The 13,779-nt window shown below is 40.7% G+C and overlaps 1 protein-coding gene across 1 annotated transcript in view; it reads left to right on the top strand.

Annotated features, from left to right (window-relative positions):
• Window positions 1–19: 19 nt before the first annotated feature.
• KAT6A (lysine acetyltransferase 6A) overlaps window positions 20–13,779 on the top strand; it is a 28,606-nt gene continuing 14,846 nt past the window's right edge. Inside the window, exons 1-8 of the mRNA XM_015883103.2 lie at window positions 20–116; window positions 1,780–1,829; window positions 1,941–2,711; window positions 10,847–10,955; window positions 11,404–11,519; window positions 11,759–11,840; window positions 12,384–12,519; window positions 13,136–13,449. Of these exons, the coding sequence (XP_015738589.2) occupies window positions 2,109–2,711; window positions 10,847–10,955; window positions 11,404–11,519; window positions 11,759–11,840; window positions 12,384–12,519; window positions 13,136–13,449 (1,360 nt within the window). The 5' untranslated portion in view covers window positions 20–116; window positions 1,780–1,829; window positions 1,941–2,108. The remainder of the gene's footprint in view (window positions 117–1,779; window positions 1,830–1,940; window positions 2,712–10,846; window positions 10,956–11,403; window positions 11,520–11,758; window positions 11,841–12,383; window positions 12,520–13,135; window positions 13,450–13,779) is intronic.

The raw sequence follows: 13,779 nt of genomic DNA, 5'->3' as shown, positions 1-13,779 counted from the left end.
TGCTGCGCCCCCTCCCCCCGTCGCAGAGCTCCGGACCCAAGATGGCCGCCGTGTCAGTTTCGGGCTTCGCCGCCGTTCGGCCTTTGCTTCTCGGTTCCCGTCTCTCTCAGTCTTCGGTGAGTAGCGCTGGCGGGATCTTCCCGTCTCCGTCGCCCGGTGCTGGGTAACACGGGGACGGGCGTCCGGCGGGCCCCGCGGCCCGAGGAAGGGTTAGGCCCGCCGGGCTCCCCGGGCTCGCGGCCTGTTCCGGCCCCGCCGCCGCTCTGCGCCAGGCCCGGACCCGGCTGCTCGCCGCCCTGGGCCCCGCCGGCCGCTCAGCTCGGACGGCGGCGGATGAGGCGGGCGGTCGGTCGGGCTGCGGGGCTCGCGGTCGGGCTGCGCTCCAGCTCCGACTCCGAGGAGCGCGGATGAGGCGCGCGCGGGCCCGGCCGGAGCGGTGCAGGCGCCGGGTGCGTTGCCCGGCCGCGGGGGGGTGGGGAGCGGCGCGGCGCCTGGCTGCTGCGGCCGCTGCGGCCCGGGCACGCGTCTGCCGATTCCCCGGTGCGACTCTCTGTGCTGAGGCGGGGCGCCGTGCTCGGGGCCCGGCCGGGAGAGAGGGATGGGCTTGAGCTGTAGCAGGTGCAGGGCCGTGCTCCGCGCACTGAGCGAGCGGCGTCGGGACAGTCCTGGCGTCGCCCCGGTGTGACCGGGCGGTTACGTAACGAGCCGGGCCCGGAGCTGTGCCTGCCGTGGGTGCTGCTGGATGGAGGAAAAAAACCTAAAACTCCAGGCATGGACGTTAGTGCTGAACGGTAGTTTTGAGTCCTTCTGGTACGGGCTGCCTGGAGCTGTGGAGTTTGATGTCTGTATGTAAATACGTTCGGTGCATTGATAACTTCCTGAATACTTGCTGGAAACCAAAATGGAAGAGAACTGTGCTTATGAATGAAAACTACCTTGCAGAAAAATGTTATCCATTTGAATAAATAGATCGTGAATTCTTCAGGGTTTGTGTACTTTTACCACACTAAGGAAAAGTCTTTGTTGAAGAGAACTAAAGACTATGAAGTAGAACCTCCTACCCTTACATCTGCATCTTTAATTTGCAGTGACATAAACACTCCTTTTTCATTTGTATATGATCACTTGTTACTTTGTCCTCAAGTGTGCTTCATCTGTCAAGGATTTTACTGTTGTCTCTTCTACGGTCTGTAGAAGTAGAACATTTAATTACAATCTCAAGCTGTGTTTCTTCACTTTCTTTACCGATGGAACAACTGTCTCAGCTTTTCTTAGCAGGAGGGGAGTCAGGGCTATGATTTATGCTCCTGGAAGAGTTCTGAGAGTTCCTCGCTGTTTGCTCAGGACTCTTGATTATTCCTACTGTTTTCTGTTCAAATTTCAGGCAGCGTCTTCTGCGTGCAGAAATGAAAAGAGCTGCTGGTTTGGGTTGTTATTGTTTGGGTGTGGGTTTTTTTGCTAGTAGATCCTCGACATATATATATTTTTAATGTTGGTGTACGTTGTGCTCAGCATCGATATAAAAGTTGGAGTAGAATTTATGCCAACTTTATAGATCAAAACAAGAAGAGCACACTTCATTTTTTTCCATTTTCAAGGTTGTATAGAATTAATTTTTCCAATATTAAACCACTGTTTCTCAGCAGTGAAGATAGAACCTTATTGTTACTTCTTTGTAACAACTGTAGCAAGATTGAAACTTTGCTCTGTGTGTGCAATGAATTAATGTTGGCTGTTATTTTTTTAATTGTTAATTTCAAATATCTCTTTCTCTTCCAGGTGTAACGTTACAGTTCTTCTAATTGTGAGCGTGCAGACCAGAAGCTGAGGTGAGATGCACTGAAATCTTTATATCTCTGTGGAAAAAATTTGAGAAGCTGTTACTGGATTTATTGGAGAGAATTAGGAAATTTCTAATTGTTTTGCTTTCTTCTCCCCAGTGTGACAACACTTAATGTTTGAGAAAGGAGAAGTAATTCAGAACAGAAAACGTGTATGCTATGGTTAGCTGTTTCCCATCATCCGAGAATCTGTTTTCCCATTGTGTGAAACTTGTTCAGCATCAGGATAAAGGATAACGACTCTATGGATATACAGAAGTCTTCACCATGGTAAAGCTCGCCAACCCCCTGTATACGGAGTGGATTTTGGAGGCAATCAAAAAGGTAAAGAAGCAAAAACAGCGTCCTTCAGAAGAAAGGATATGCAATGCAGTGTCTTCATCACATGGATTGGATCGCAAAACTGTTCTGGAACAGTTAGAGTTGAGCGTTAAAGATGGAACTATTTTAAAAGTCTCCAACAAGGGTCTCAACTCCTACAAGGATCCTGATAACCCTGGGAGAATAGCACTTCCGAAGCCTCGGAACCATGGAAAGTTGGATGGTAAACCAAATGTGGACTGGAATAAACTTATCAAACGGGCGATTGAGGGCTTGGGTGAGTCTAGTGGCTCATCATTGAAGAACATTGAGCGTTTTCTGAAAGGTCAGAAAGATGTGTCTGCGTTATTTGGAGGTAGTGCTGCCTCCATTTTTCACCAGCAACTACGATTAGCTGTCAAACGTGCAGTTGGCCATGGCAGGCTCCTTAAAGATGGACCTCTGTACCAACTCAACACTAAAGCAACCACTAATGCTGACGGGAAGGAGAGTTTTGAGTCTCTTTCCTGTCTGCCTCCAGTGTGTCTCCTTCCCCATGAAAAGGATAAGGTAAGACCCAATTTACTGGGCATTTTTGTGCAGTTGGTGAAATGTGTCACTATATGTGTCACTGTACGGTCACAGTTTGAGGTCAGTTTGTTTAACTTGCTTTTGGTAAAATAGGAACAGCAAATGTACTTTAAGGATCCTCTGTTGGAATTTCTGAGCATGACCAGAGAAACTTGAATAGGTGATAATTTGTACATTGGACCTGGAAACTGCAAATGAAGTACTGTGGGGAAATTAGCTCTTATGTGCTCAGTACTGCTGTGTAGAAACATGACAGCCTTTCCACATGGTTACAATAGCAAAACAGGCTCGCTTGTCTCCTCACTTTACGTTGCTATAAGGTAGGGTAGATTTGTAAAGCCGACTTGAGATTATCTTATTTTTGTGTTTTAATTTGACTGGCGCTTTAAAAGCTTATCTGAATACAGCTAACACTGCGAAGTACCCATGTGCCGTTGGTGCCAGATATTGTCATAGAGGCTTTAAGCATTATTAAACCATGACAAGCATTTACAGTGAAGAATTCAGTTTTTGTCCTCGTGCAGCTTTGTTGTTAAGTCTGAAGAGCAGGTACATGGGTTATAGCAATTGAAAGGAGGAGTGAAATCAGAGGATGTGGAGAGCAAAGGAAGTGCTGTAATGAGCAATCATGAGCTGCTACTCTTTTGTGTGCCTTCTACCTTTCCTTGAATGTAGCTCATTATATAAACCAAAGCACTTCTCTGTTGTTTTCTCCTATTTTCATGTTTCCTTTTTCCCTTTTCTTGCATCCTTCTGTGTCCCTAAGGTCTTTGACTCCTCTCCAACCTCAAGATCGAGTTGTTGGATTGAAACTGATACCCAGTCAGTATCTTTCCTATAATTTTCATGCTGCTGTGGAAGCAGAGTAAGATTGAAGTCTTTGTTTATTCAACATCCTTTTGCTACTAATATTTATTCAGGAGTCTCCAGGAGTTTTACAACTTAAAAATAACTTTTTCTATCCATAATATATATATATATTTGATGGGGTTTTTTTGTTGTTGCTGACCTCTTCAGTGATGAGGTTTTTTGAGTGTTCTGCTCACAGTTTTCCTAATAAGTTTCACTCAGCAGGGAGAGGTCGTATTTATGGTCTCTTAGGATTTGAAGATTTAACACTACTGTAGGAATGTTCTTCCTAACAAATCTGTACAGCTGCTTTGATACCAGTAAAGATTGTCTGAAATTTTCATTGTGGGTATTTTGTTATGGACGGAGTAGTTAATAGAGCTGTGTTGTAGGCTGGTAGAATGTAATAATATGCTGAAAATTCTAATAGCTTTTTCAAGTTCTCCATCTAGATATGTTTCCTATGTACTTCTCCAACTCTGTCTGAAATGAAATCAGCAAAGAAAACTGATGATAAACAAGCCTGATAGATGTGGGAGCTGGACTGAGGGTGGGATATACTAGCTATACATATTACTATTGGCTGTGTGTGTTTCACAGCCTAATCAGTCATCTGTCAAAACCCACGACCAGTTTGATACTCTTTCAGATGAAGTGTTTCCTGTTTTTGTCACAGAGCAGTATAGATCAGCTTGGCCATTGATAGTATGGGCTACTGTAAATACTGAATCTTTTTGAGGTTTGTTTGTGTTTAGGCTGTAATATATTCTACTTATTTCTTCTTGACCTGTTCAAGTCTGAGGAGCTTGAAGACAGCATGGATGATTATTAGGTTTAGAAGGTCTTACTGTAAGCTTTTAAACATTAGCTACAGTAGAAATATTGCAGAGAGTTTCTTTATTCAATTCTGACTTTTTTTTTTAATTTAATATTAAGACTCCACATTTCTACTCTTGCATTATCTCCATGCTGCGTAATTCATACTGAGTTTCATACTAGTTTCTTGAGTAATTTTAAAGATATGATATGAAAACATGTATGTAAATTCTGTCAGCATTAGCTGGCATGTCAGTGGAAGCCAAAAGATCATTCCTGTTCTACAGGATTTTTAACACATATTTTTTTCTGTATGCAGATGTGATAATCTTCCTCCCTTCTACTGTCTTACTGCATCTCAACCAGTTAGGTGTGAGCAAATGCATGCTGAGGTGTAGTAGTTTTCTTGCTGGGTACTTGAGAGTGGTGAGGTTGTTTTGTTTTCGTTAAGGGAATTATTCAGCACAGCTTTTCCAGAAATATCACTGCCACGTTTGTTTAGTTCAGATCTTGACATGGTTTTGGCAGTAAGATGAACAAACCCTTGGTCTCCCAGAACCGCTAAATTCTACTGACGTTTTTCATAATCACTCTTATCTTCTTTTATCCTTTTACTGTTTGGTCTTTAGCATCCTCTTGAGAACCCTTTATGTATTTGTGTCCAGATTTAGGATTCTTAAGGGTGTAGTAGTTCATTGTTTCATTTAGGAAGTGCTTACCTGTCTGTGTTTGACAAAAGCATCACTTGGTTTAGGTACCTAAAAGTAAATATTCAGTTATGTATATTTGCCTGTGTGAAAGTTGACACATAAACTTCTTAAATAAAATCAATATGAAACGGTACCGTAGAAGTTTGTTTCGTAAATATTATTTACTTCTTTTTCCACCATCTTTCTTCCTCAACTTATGTAAATACCACATCACAGTACTGAGGGCGCAAATTACTACAAGTTATCATGGTTCATCAGGTAGCAGCGGTGTTCTGATGGCAGTAAAGGTTGGATATCTCTAGCCTAAAGACACCACTTGGATGAAAACAAGCAAATAGAGCAAAGCCCGTTGATGGGTAGTTCAGTGGTATCGTTGATGGTAGTTCAGTGCAGAAACTGCCTTATCTGTTAGTGACAGTGTCTGATTAAAAAAAATAATAATTGTCTTTGAGTGAACTTCACTTTAAGGAAGAAACACTTTTTTCTTTCAGTTTCCATTACTTTAGGAGGTAGAATGGGAATTGCACTTCACTGTATTGTAGTAATTCTTCTGACTGTAACTGAATTTGGCATTGATTGTGTGGTAAGTAACAGACTGGTAAGATCCACACAAAGGAAGAAAGGTAGGAGAGGGAATAGCAAATCGTTGCAGTACCTAGACATAAAGGAAAGAAAAGACTGAGTTGCTGCTGCTTGCCTCAGTATCAGGCAAATACCACCTCTTCAGAATACCTGTATGTGAGGAAGCATAGATGGCAGGCCTCTCGTGTTGGGTTAGCCAAAGAGATGGTGAGCATGGAGTAAAGAACATTCTGCACTGAGTCAGTTGTGTTAGTGGCTTTTCTTCCCACATCTATAGGGAATGAACAGTACAAGCTAGATTCCAAATAACTGCAGTTTCCAGATACACTGTGAGACAGTCTTATATGCCATTTAAAACTGGATAGGGATGTGGTAGATGTAAATACCAAAATATTCACCTGCAGTGCAGCCAGGAGCGAAAAAAACATTCAGAAAGTGCTCCCTGGAAAACAAAAAAGTGAGGAGTGTGCCTCTGGCTGAAGGAGAACAAATACTTAAGTATTTGTTGGTATTTCATATGTTCTTACAGCATGTCTGTTTCTCAGTTTCATGATGTTAACTGTATAGGGGTTACTATAAATGCAGCACCTTGTAGGCTTTCCCTATAGCAAATAGTAGGTCTGAATCACTTTATTACATCGTGGTGCTTACCTAGTGAAGGCAAACTTCTTGTATCTTTTTGAAAAGTTGGTATGCTTAAAAGGCCTCATAGTTGTTTTGGAGGAATTAAGCATGCAGTTGTTGCTTTTACATTATGTCTGTTTTGAGTAAATACCTGTTCATTCCATATCTTAAAGCAAAGAGCTTTCCCGGTACTGGTAAGGAAGTTGTTTTTGGATTGGTCTGTTCTGGGTGGAGTACAAAAAGTATCATCAACTGGAGCATTGTGATTCCATTTTGAGAGCTCACCAGTGTTCTCCACAGGTGCTCTTCAAGCTTTGGCTACCAGCTGGAGGAGGATTAGGATTCTCTCTCTTCCAGCTGGCTCCTTGGAAGAGTGGTTGTAGTTCTTTCTGTCTAAATAATTGTGGTTGATAACAGATGGTCTCCATCTGTACTCTGTAACTCTGGAAACCCAAGTGCTAAAAAAAACATTACCTTGAACTTGATTTGCTTGATTAATGAACAGGTGAAGTAGCTCATAATAATAGAGCAAATGTGAGCGTGTCAGAAATGTTACTATAATGAACAACTTTAAGTGGATGCTCTGAAATAATGCCTTTAGGATGAAATGAAGCATGATGATATCAAGAGGTGAGGGGGCAGAATGTGGAAAATTGTGAACTTAAGCAAAGGCTTGTGACTGTGGGGAGACAAGAAGTGTTATGATGGAGTGATGGCAGTGGGGTACTGCTGAGGGGAAAGGATTGGTAATGGCATGTGCTGACACACCTTCGGGTGAAGGTTAATGTAGGGTATCTTTCTAAAAAGCGTGAGATTGGACCACTGTGTTGGCTGAATCCCTGTTGATAGTTCATTTTGTTCTGGCGATTATTAACGGATGTGGAAAGATGCATCTCTGAAGTTTGGCTATGAAAGGAATCTTATTTACTGCAGAGTCATAAAGCACAGGCAGACAGGATGGATGGATGATGGAGAACATTGCTAAATAAATGACAGCTTGACTCCAGAGTTAGCTGCGTTATGTAACAAGGGAGAAAACAGCGGGGAGAAAGAAAATAATCTGCTGTCATTCTGCCCTTTCCCTGCTTTCCCAGCAATTTCGTGTTATGTCAAAGTGATGGTAGAATAAAACAGTTTTAGGCTGTCCTTCCATTTAAACGTGCTTCCCTAAGCGAGACTCAGCTAAGTGAGTTAGAGACAGAATATCTCCACAGGCAGACATACACACACGTTGTTTTAATAGACATACAAAAGGCTATTACAGCTTACTTATGTTTTCTTCAGCACAAAGATAACTTTAATATTATTTCCCAAATTATGTTGGTTGTTTTGTTTTGTTGGTTTTTTTTTGTTTTGTTTTGTTTGTGTTTTTGTTGGTTTTTTTTTTTGTCATTATGTACAATAACAACAAAATATTATCTGTAAAAGAGCTTTGGTAATCTGAAACCCAGCCCAAAGCAGCACCATACCAGTTACTGGGAAAAAAATTTATGCCAACCAAAACCAGGACAGAGACTAACAAAAACCTATGGCCTAGCATGAATTCTAAGAAGCCATCTGTCAGTGCTCCTAGATAGGAACTTCTGGCTAGGATTCTAAGATACAGTAGTGGCAGTGGTTCTGTAAGTACTGATTATGGTAGATTGTCTCACTGGAGAGCTGATAAACATTCAGGATGACTTAAACAGCAAAGTAAAAACAAAAACTGGGGGTGAGGGGTGAGTGTGTGTTTCTTTTACTCTAGCTTTGTCTTTGCACCTAAGTGATGCCAACAACAGAGCTACAGGCAGATGTGTAATGATGGAGCAAACACAGTCCTGGTATCTAGTGAGTCTGTGGTACTAGAATGTTTGCAGTAGGTTGTGTGTTCGGGTTATTGACAATTAGCACTGACAGCATGGGCTGCAGAGTTTGCTACGAAGGCTTATCTGTCAGTTTTGAGTAGCTTCCTAACTCGGTTTTCCTGAATTAAGAAGACAAGAGCAGATGGATTGGCCAAAACTGATTTTGTTTGTTTGTTTGTTTGTTTCTTCTCCCCCTTAGGTACTTTTTTGAAGTCTCCTAAAGGGAGAGGATATGGTTTGTGTAGAGCATGTTTGGTTTGTAGACATCCTTTGTATAGTAACAACATGTGCTTTTAGAGGCTGGCAGCCTGTAAGACACTGTCAGTCTCATTTTTTCTGGCTTCCTCCCTCACTGAGTCTGGTGACATCATGCAGATGGATGCTCTTGTGAGAAAAACAGCAGAAGGAGTTGAAAGTCTGCCAAAAATTGGCTGTACGAAACTGAGCTGGCTGCTTCCAGTCTTATTTTCATTCTTATTGTGTGCTTGTGTTTCTCACTTGCCAGGATGTTCTTTGCTGAACAAACAGAGCAGCAGTGAGGTCTCTCCCATCTTTAGCATAACACCCTTCACTGAGAAGCTTTAGAGGAGTAGCAATTCTGTATCTGTTCAACATCATTTCAATTTAATTATTCTAAAACATTTTGATTTCTAATAGTGCCTAATTCCCCACAAACTCGAACTGTTTGCTTTGTAAGTCTTGTTAAATGCAAGGAATAAGCTATTAAGGCATTTCCTAACAGCCTCGCTCTCATAGCTGGAAAGTACGTGTCGTCATTTGAAAACTTTATCTAAACTGAAATGATTCAGATGTGAACTGGTAGCACAGCAAATTCTTCATAGCTTGTATGCAAGTCTGCACAGCATAGTAGAGCTGTTCTTGTAATCCCAGAGCAAGGTATTTTATATTACAATTAGTGGAAGTGTTCTAGTAGTCTCCTTGATGCAGCATGGAGTGGCAGTCTGGAAGCATCAGGAAGGTTTGGCTACTTGATCATTTGAATGAACTTTATTTGTGAATAAGCTTTTCCTACAAATTAGGTTTTCTTCTGGCTATTGTTAAAGTTTGCTGTAGCTATATGAAGTTTGTAGAGGTGGTGTTGGATAGAAACTTGCACAGTGTGAGTAGAAATGAACTTAGGCACTGATTAATGTTATTAAGTAATTTGCAAATACAAGTGCAGTGTAACTGAGACACTTCTGTGTTAAAAGATGACAAAGGATCCCTAAACAGGTGATTTTTAGCCAATGTTACTGGTGCGACTATAGGTGGAGAATCCTTTCCTGACTTTCTGTGCAAGTGAAGATGCTGTTTTTCCTCACCTACTTGAAGACTGTGTGCTTTGCATAGCTATGTACAGTTACCAAAGGCTGGGATAAATACTTGCAGTCAGGATGTGGGGTGTTAGGCTTTCATTCCCCAGCAGTCGTTCCTTGCTGCGTGGCCTAGTTCTGAGTGTGAATTTATTCTGGTTGCTTCCACCTAGTGGCTGTTTTCAGGTGCACATCTCAGCCTGTAAAGATGCTGCATCTGTACATCGTAGGGATACAGCTTGAATCTCCCCGTTTCTGTGTGAATGGGAAGTAATATAGAACAAGGTGATTTCTGCAGGAAGCCATTCTGGATGTAGCTGTTTCTGTAATCCATAACATGATACAGCTGTGCAATGTATGTACCTGGAACCATGCCATAATCTGTTTTTCATGGTTCCATGGTTTTAAATGCGATTCTAACAAATGCTTTTATTTTGCATGCGCACACAAGTCAAAATTTCTACTTGTATCTTTGCTATTAAAACTGTAACTCACAGATTTTTCTTGGAAAATGCAGAATTGGATTAGAAAGAAATTCCTAATCCAGCAGTTAATGTTACTGTAGGCAAGGCTATACTTTCCCTCTCATTAGTTGATCAAGTATTTTTAATTTAAACCAATCAGTTTACTGTGCTTGTTACTTCTTTGAGGAAGCTGTTACAGAATGCCAGTCCTATGGCACAAGAATTTTACAAGTATTGCTGACTGGTTAATATCGAGCTATGATTTTGCAAGTGTTGTTCCTTATCTTAAATATCTTTTTCTCTTAGGGAGTGTTTAAATGACCTGAACTTTTCCAGAGGGGTCAAACCTTTTCATGTGCTGCTTTTGAGTGCTAAATAAGACACTTGTGTAATCTCCTGCGCAAAAATGTCCTTTTATTTTCACTTTTCATACACATGTTAATGGTATTGTAGTAGTTATTGTTCCATGAGATACATTTTATTTTAGTTAATATATCACAAACACTTCTGAGACAGTGGCTGTGGATACATGAAGGGAATTTCTAAGATTGCTGTGTTCTGGGATCATACGTGTGTTGTCTCATAGCTCCTTCATTTGGTGACAAATTGAGACACCAACATGCTGTAATTTTCTTTCTCTTACATATTAATTTGCTGCTCTTGCTTTCCAAGTTTCCTCTAGTCCTGGAATTCTGTTCTCTTTTCCCTTTGAGGCTGGAATTATTTCTCTTTAGCATTCTAATTTTTCTTTGGGTTACAGTGTTGATGCAGTATTTACTGTGTGGTGAGAACCAGCACAGTGTGCAGTACATAATATTTACACGTGATGTAAATGCCTACATGATTTGGTGTATTATATAATTTGCTGCTTTGATATACTGAATTATTTTGTTGTCTGTTTTTCTCGTGTAGCCGGTTGCTGAACCAATTCCAATCTGCAGTTTCTGCCTTGGTACAAAAGAGCAAAATCGGGAGAAGAAACCTGAAGAGCTTATCTCTTGTGCTGACTGTGGCAATAGCGGTAGGTGACCACTTACAATGCTGCTGGTAATAACCCAGTCACCTGTGGTAGAAAAGTTTAGTGTAGTGACTGACACTGATCCATGTGTACTGGGAGTATGCATCTGTGACATGATATGGTTAGTTGAACTGACACTTAAGTTAACCTAACAAGCAGTTACTTTACTCCCTGGAAGTTTCTGGAAAAAATCTAGTAGTGATGACTAGCATAACTTAATTAAGTTATGAAAAAATATCTTGGTGTGCTTTTGAACATGGCCCTGCCATTTACTTTCTAGGTGCTATGTATAAGTGGATAAGAGTCGGTGCATCTATAAACAGGAACATCTGAATAATCATATTTCTTCGTGGAAATATGTGATTAACAAAGTGAATGCTCTGTGTGCTATCTGTGATCATTAGAAGCAGTAGGGTGGTTTTACTGGTGTCATGTTCTCTATTTCCTACAGGTCATCCTTCTTGTTTGAAGTTCTCACCAGAGCTGACAGTTCGAGTCAAAGCCTTGCGATGGCAATGTATTGAGTGCAAAACCTGCAGTTCCTGTCGAGATCAGGGCAAAAATGCTGTGAGTACAGTAGAGTATGGTCTGATTTAGTATGACATCAGCCTTGCGAATGTTCTGTTAAAATATAACATAAAACAATTCTGGAGTTAAGTATTTGCAGCTTCTGTTTTATAGGCTGACACCTGTCAAATACAGTGTCAGTAGTGTGAGAAATACATGTGTATTCTCCCAGATGGTGACAAATTAATGGAGGGATTGATGCACATCAAAAAGAGATTAAGTTTATCTGTCTTCAACAGGATAACATGCTATTTTGTGACTCATGTGACCGTGGCTTTCACATGGAGTGCTGTGATCCCCCTCTTACCAGGATGCCAAAAGGTGAGGAGTTTGTGATGAAAGGCTTAATTCAATGTGGTGTAAGAAGAGATCAGTGGCTAGAAAGTGCTTCAACACGCTTTGTTCTCTTTTAGTTACTTCTAACTTGCTCTTTACGTTATTGCTTTTCAGGTGTTAAAAACTAAAAGTTTTCTTTGGGAAGGGTCAGAGATTTTCCTCTGTCTGTTTCTGCTTCCTATAAATTATTTTCTGTGAAGAATTTTGAAAAACAAAGACTTCAAAAACTGAGAGAATAAAATTGATCCATGCAGATTAAAGTGGTCAGCTTTGATTTGAATGAATAGCTTTGTACATCAGAAAGAGGTTGGCTTGTACATTTTTGAAACAGTATTTGAGGGAGTGGGAATTAACCAAATATGAATTTAGATTGCTGGTTTATGCTTAACTTTTCGTACATGCGTATCTGTGGAGAGGACTTTGATCCTATTCTTACCCTTTCTTTTGGAAAGCCTGGGGCCTTTAGTTGTATCTTTATTCAATGTTGATGTTCCTTGCATTCAGTAGTGGTGACTGTGTGTTTTATAGGTATGTGGATATGTCAAATATGTCGGCCACGTAAGAAAGGAAGAAAACTTTTACACAAGAAGGCAGCACAGATAAAACGACGCTATGCTAATCCAATAGGACGTCCCAAAAACAGGTTAAAGAATCAAAATGCAACGTAAGTTTCTCTATAAAGAGGAATGAGGTGTGTGATTCTGTAGGACAGTGAGCATTTCTGAAGTGTCAAGTCTGCTTTCTGTGAGATTTATTTTTTTTTACAATGAAAAGTTTTTCATTTTTCTTTAATACAAAATTTCTGAAAGGTTCTGTGAAAGAATGAAGTAATCTCACAGTTTATTTGTGCCCTGATTTTTTTCATTATTATTCTTTGTAATAGCTCTACATTATGTTACAAACTGTTCCTTCTAGTCATTCATTTATTTTGCTGGTTTTGTCAGATCTGTTATTCTGAATGTCTGCTTCTTCTGATAGAATCGCTTTGCTTTGCATTGTTTCTGATGCTTAGAGAGACATAAATTGAAAAATGTTAATTGAAACTTTGTGTATTCATTCTGTCTACCATCTCCTGTAATCTCATTTATTAAATTCAGTGAATATCTGTTATTTATACTTAGACAAACTTTTCAATGTGCAGCACCAAGGTGTTTAGAATTAGCTCACGTTTAACTTCTGTGTGATACATAAATAAGTAGGGAAGACACTAATCCACTCTGTAAGCCACACCAAACCACTTTACCAGCTCTTACCATATGTTTCCCTTTCTGTTTCTTTAGATCAAAAGCACCCTTCAGCAAAGTTCGAACTGGCCCTGGTCGGGGTAGGAAGCGTAAGATAACTCTGTCCAGCCAGTCAGCATCATCAGAAGGAGGATACCTGGAGCAGACAGAAGTGTTGGACTACTGCAGAGATGGCAGTGCTACCTTGAAGTTTAACAAGAAAACCAAAGGGCTTATAGATGGCCTTACTAAATTCTTCACTCCCTCCCCTGACGGACGAAAAGCTCGAGGGGAAGTGGTAGACTATTCTCAGCAGTATAGGATAAGGAAAAAGGGTACCAGAAAATCTAGCACTTCAGAGTGGCCCACAGGTAAAGATTTTTCACTCTGCCAGTGCAGGTATTTTGTACTCCAGGAAAAATGTTCACAAAGGCTAGGATGCTGAAATGATGAGAGTTGTTGGAGGCTGGAAAGTTACTCAAATGCAGCTATCTTTGGTGCACTGTGGGAGCTGGAAAAGGGAAGAAGAGACCTTTGCCACTTTATGATGGCGAGATGTGATTAGGGACTGAATGATTACTATCAGGTAAAATGCCCTTTTGGTGATAAGGAGCTGGCTTATAACCTAAATTAATTTGCTAAATAATATTATGGTTGAAAGGAATAACATAGGGTGTAGCTAATGCAACGAAGAAGAAAGA

The sequence above is a fragment of the Coturnix japonica genome, chromosome 10 (genome assembly GCF_054131305.1).
Source record: "Coturnix japonica strain WE chromosome 10, WE-NBRP24, whole genome shotgun sequence".
Lineage (NCBI taxonomy): Eukaryota > Metazoa > Chordata > Aves > Galliformes > Phasianidae > Coturnix > Coturnix japonica.
Note: the sequence above shows the minus strand (reverse complement) of the source record. Positions and strands in the feature narration are given on the sequence as shown.